At 39.8% G+C, this 4,830-nt stretch overlaps 1 protein-coding gene across 3 annotated transcripts in view; it reads left to right on the top strand.

Moving 5' to 3' along the window:
* Positions 1 to 4,830, top strand: part of LOC106821151 (lipid phosphate phosphohydrolase 1-like) — a 10,532-nt gene that overhangs the window by 3,081 nt on the left and 2,621 nt on the right. For all 3 annotated transcript variants that reach the window (XM_014825855.1, XM_014825841.1, XM_014825848.1), the window contains exons 2-5: positions 317 to 440; positions 1,535 to 1,686; positions 2,334 to 2,566; positions 3,343 to 3,457. In XM_014825855.1, the coding sequence (XP_014681341.1) occupies positions 323 to 440; positions 1,535 to 1,686; positions 2,334 to 2,566; positions 3,343 to 3,457 (618 nt within the window). In that variant the 5' untranslated portion in view covers positions 317 to 322. The remainder of the gene's footprint in view (positions 1 to 316; positions 441 to 1,534; positions 1,687 to 2,333; positions 2,567 to 3,342; positions 3,458 to 4,830) is intronic.

Below are 4,830 nucleotides of genomic sequence, written 5' to 3'. Positions count from 1 at the left end.
TTCACTGAGTCGTGTCTTCGCGCATTTCGAGTCTAGCAAGGTCACGGGGGCATGCCCCAGGAAAATCCTTTGAAGGGTGTCGAGGTGGGGTATTCTAAGCTAATTTTGGTGCATTATAAGCACTGTTCTATGCAAGAAACTGATTTTTAGGTCAGCAGCGGCTCGCCTCTGTTTTGGACAAGTTTCTTGCTGTGGGCGGCCTTAGAGGTGTTGAGCGAAGTATATATATATATATACCATCACTGATATAAATATCTTATGGAAATTCTTTTTTTTTATTGCTATTGATTTCTGTGTTGCTTTGTTTTTTATATAGTGCTGAATGAATACAGTGATACTACCATATCATAATAACGGTGCCAGCTCTACTTGTCGAACATTGACCACCATGACATTGCATAAAGTGAAAATTGCCATTGATCTTGGTCTATTTCTGGCAGGTATACATAATACTATACTATTTCTGATTCTTAAAGATTCATGAAGTTGCACCGTCTGCCAAATTTTCAAATGTCAAATCAGGGAGTCCGACAGTAAATCAGGGAGTATTTGACTCCGGACTCCCGTTAATTTCGCACCCTGTACTAGTAAGAAATTTAGACTTACAAGTGCCTCTTATTTAATGCTGCTATTACAGCTATCCTGAACATATCTACACTAGTATTATATTAGCAGTATTAGCAGAAAGATTATAATATGAGACGTAATGTAGTTATTTAAATATGTTTATGATACTATCCGTTTTTGAACGTATTATGTATGTGCACGCACATGCAGGGTTTCACTAGATATTGTTGTTAAATCACTGGTCCTAAAAGCATTAGGAGAGATAAGGTGGAAGGGCATCAGGCTGTGTATTAACGATAGTCTCTCAGGCTGGTCAGGCTATAGAATACATGGCTTACATGGCATACAAGCCAAACTACGCGACAGCTTAATTCTTGTGATACCTCTATGCGTGGCTGAATCTGTATATATGCATAAGGATAGTGGTTCCACCTATCTTGTAGTATAGTACTAATTGCTAAAGTTTATCGACCCGATAATAGTAAATCCCCCATAATACCATAATACCCCCGTAATTCTGTTCTTAGAAGTATTTCTTTGTATGTTTTTGTGTGCGTGTGTATGTGTATTTATATTATTATTGGAATAACTGCACGGAATCAGTTTTTGCAATGAATTTTTTATGCAATTTAGTTGCTGCAGTTTTTTTTTTTTTTTATATAATGTACTTTATTTCCAAAAAAGCACACACATACATGTATAGAATATGCTACACAACAACAGATAGTATTGTGATGGTAATCACATTACAGATGATACGAACATAATTATTGCTTTAATGCTTATATGAGATGGTTTACATATAATGATGGTGTACATTTCCAGCACTGGTAAATGTCCTTCACAGGTAAATAATGCTTATATATATGTTCTATGTTACGTCCTTATACTATAAATTGTGAAATAAACTTGCCCATTTGCCATAAAACTTGTCCAATCTGTTGTTTGTTATTGCTATATATTCTAGTTGCTGCAGTTGGAGGTTTGGTATTCTTCGGCTACTCTCCACGGAAAAGGGGCTTCTTTTGTGATGACGAAGAGTTAAAGTATACATTCCACTATGACTCTGTGCCAGCAGGCGTTATGTTTGGTGTGTCTCTTGGATTTCCAGTTATTGTGGTGAGTATATCGTTTCTGCATCGGCTCAATACAAGGAGAGAATAAAAACGATGTTTTTTCTATTCACTCCTGCCTGTGTGCTACTTAATACAGCAGTTCCCACTTTATCAGTCCTTAGATAAATGAGTGCAGTGCTTAGAGCCATAATATCTCTCTATCTTATCCATACTGTTGATAATTTTAATGGAATAACTGACACCTTGTGTTAGTTATAAGTTCATAACCTTACTGCCAAATTTATATTAGTTTGCCCAATTTCATTCCTAGTTATCTTACAAATCAGATTTGAATGTTATTTTTTAGCAACCAAGCTCAAAATTTGACCAGAAATTTTACCCGTAACAAGCCTATAGGTGTTTTGCTACAATAGAGAGCATCCATGTGCAGCAGATCTGAATAAACACAACAAAAATTGATTAAAAATACATAGTAAGTTTTGGCGCATGCACAACATGCACTTTATTCATGCTAAATAACCACAGAGTTATTTGAGTTGCACGAGAGAGAATCTCTCGTGATATATCTGCTGTGTTGTATTTGGTTGAATTGCATGGAGTTCATGACTCACAATGTGACATCTATTACAGCTATTGCACGTGCTCATGCATGTTCTTTTTATATAATAATTAATATATAATGTATTCCAGGTGATATTCACAGAATGGCTTCTGCTAAGAACGTCCAATAACACAAGTGTGGGAGTTGGTATTGGGATAGGGAATCAGATTATGATCCAGAGTGCAACAATTGCCTTTGTCTTCTTCTTTGGCTATGGAATTGTTGCGGTGACTACCGAGATTCTTAAGTCGTTTGTCGGACGAAAAAGGCCATACTTTTTTCAAGCATGTCAACCAGACTTTCCTTCCTTAGACTGTACAAGGCAAGTTCAGCTATTTTATAACGTGTAGCTGTTTTTGCTTTAACTTGTGTGTCGTGTATTTTTACTATTTACGGTGACGTAATCACTTTAACTTGTGTGTCGTGTATTTTATAGCCTGACCAGACTGTGACACTAACAAGCCTGCAGCTGCTTATCATGAGGCCTGTTGGGCCTCATCTTATCTCTCCTGATACTTTTACTCACAGAGCTATTACATTTAAAGCAATAATATTTAGTAGGGCTGTAACGATCCACCGAAATCGAATCGGATCGCGATTCTCTTCCCTCGATCTGATCATCGATATTTTCCCCCGTATTTTCGATTCCATTTCGATACCACTTTTTCCCTCCAATAGATGGCGGCACTACGCTATATACTGTGGAGTGTTACTCACCACTCACCCATGTTACTCAGCGGCTGTGCAGTGTATATAATTATACTCTCCAGACTCTCTAGTCTATTCACCATTTAGTATTCATTGGCAATTTCTAATAATTTATTATTGCAAAATAATGAAAATATAAAAAATAAGATAACATTTTAATATTTTGGGAATCGAATCGAAGGAATCGAATCGAGAGGCTAATATCGAGAACCGAATCGAATCGAGAGGCTTGTGTATCGTTACAGCCCTAATATTTAGTAGTAACCCTGTTGAATGCTGTTTTAATATTGGTTGTGGGGCACCTTGACACATTCTAACAGCCTCTGGTAAAAACGAAACCATTTTAAGGGTTTGTGTCTTTCAAGGGTGTGGGTGTCTTTTATTTTCTAGCTTTGTAGAGAATTATCAGTGCACAATCAAAGATGAGCCATTTGTTGACGAGGCAGAGAAGTCATTTCCATCAGGCCATGCCTCACTGTCTGTATATGCTGCAGCCTTTATTGTGGTGAGTATTATAGGTTAGCTGTCCCATTCTTGCAACTAACCTAAAGCAAGGTAAAAAGAATCTATGATTAACATTTAACATATTATATGTCTTTTTAGACTATCTTCAAAAGTAAATATGTTTATAGTTCTTCTTAAATATGCCATGGTTGATGTAGCAAGTAATGGTTTCTCTCTCACTCTCCTCTCTCTCTCTCTCTCTCTCTCTCTCTCTCTCTCTCTCTCTCTCTCTCCCTCTTTCTCTCTCTCTCTCTTGCGCTCTCTCTCTCTGCGTCTCTCTGTCTGTCTGTCTGTCCCACGCGCCGTCTTCTCTCTCTCTCCCCCTCTCTCTCTATATATATATATTATATATACCGCTCGCTCTCTGCCTCTCACTCTCTCTCTCTTTCTTCATGTCTCTCTCTCCCCCTCTCTCTTTCTCTGCCTCTCCCTCTTGCCCTCTATCTGTGTCTCTCTCTCTCACGCCCCCGCTCTCGCTCTCTCTCTTCATGTATCTCTCTCCCCCTCTCTTTCTCTGCCTCCCCCTCTTTCTCTCTATGTGTGTCTCTCTCTCACGCCCCTCTCTCTCTCTCTCTTTCTGTATGTGCCCCTCTCTCTCTCTCTCTCTCGCTCTTTCTCTCGCGCGCTCTCTCTCTCTCTCTCGCTCTCTCTCTCTCTCTCTCTCTCTCTCTCTGTATGTGTCGCTCTTTCTCTCTTCCGCTCTCTTTCTCGCTCTCTCTCTCTCTCTCTCTGTCAGTCAAACTTGAATCACATTGTTACAGCCGAACACCTGCCCGACTCATCCAACAACAACAACAACAACATCATCACCATCAACAACAACGACGACGATGACGATGATTATGATGAGGGGGAGGGGTACTGACATCCCGGAAGGAAGCTCCGCGGGGGGGAAGGTCGGGATCCTCTATTGACGGGTGATTTTCGACGCGGGTGGCGCGCTCTATGTGTGCGACGAGGCATCACTACATATGCTGCCGACCCACGGCTAATTGCCTTTCACCTGTAGATTATCATTTACCTGTTGATTATCTCTCACCTGCTGATGAATGATCATTTACCTGTGGAGTTTCTCTTTCACCCGTAGATGATCATTTACCCGTAGCTTGTAGTTCAACTGTAAATGATGATTTACCTGTGAAGTTTATCTCTCACTTGTAGATTGTAATTTACCGGTAATTTTCTCTTCCACCTGTTGATTATTGTTTACAGGTAAGCTACGGCAGTACTGACGCTTGCATGTGACATATGACTATATATGTTTACATTTATGTGTATGGAAGCGATAGAGAGGAAGGGAGAGAGGGAGGGAAGAGGGAGAGAGAGAGAGAGAGAGAGAGAGATAAAGAGAGAGAGAGAGAGGGGGGGAAGAGG

The sequence above is a fragment of the Priapulus caudatus genome, unplaced genomic scaffold (genome assembly GCF_000485595.1).
Source record: "Priapulus caudatus unplaced genomic scaffold, Priapulus_caudatus-5.0.1 Scaffold3, whole genome shotgun sequence".
Classification (NCBI taxonomy): Eukaryota; Metazoa; Priapulida; class Priapulimorpha; order Priapulimorphida; family Priapulidae; genus Priapulus; species Priapulus caudatus.
This window is presented reverse-complemented; position numbering and strand designations above follow the sequence as displayed.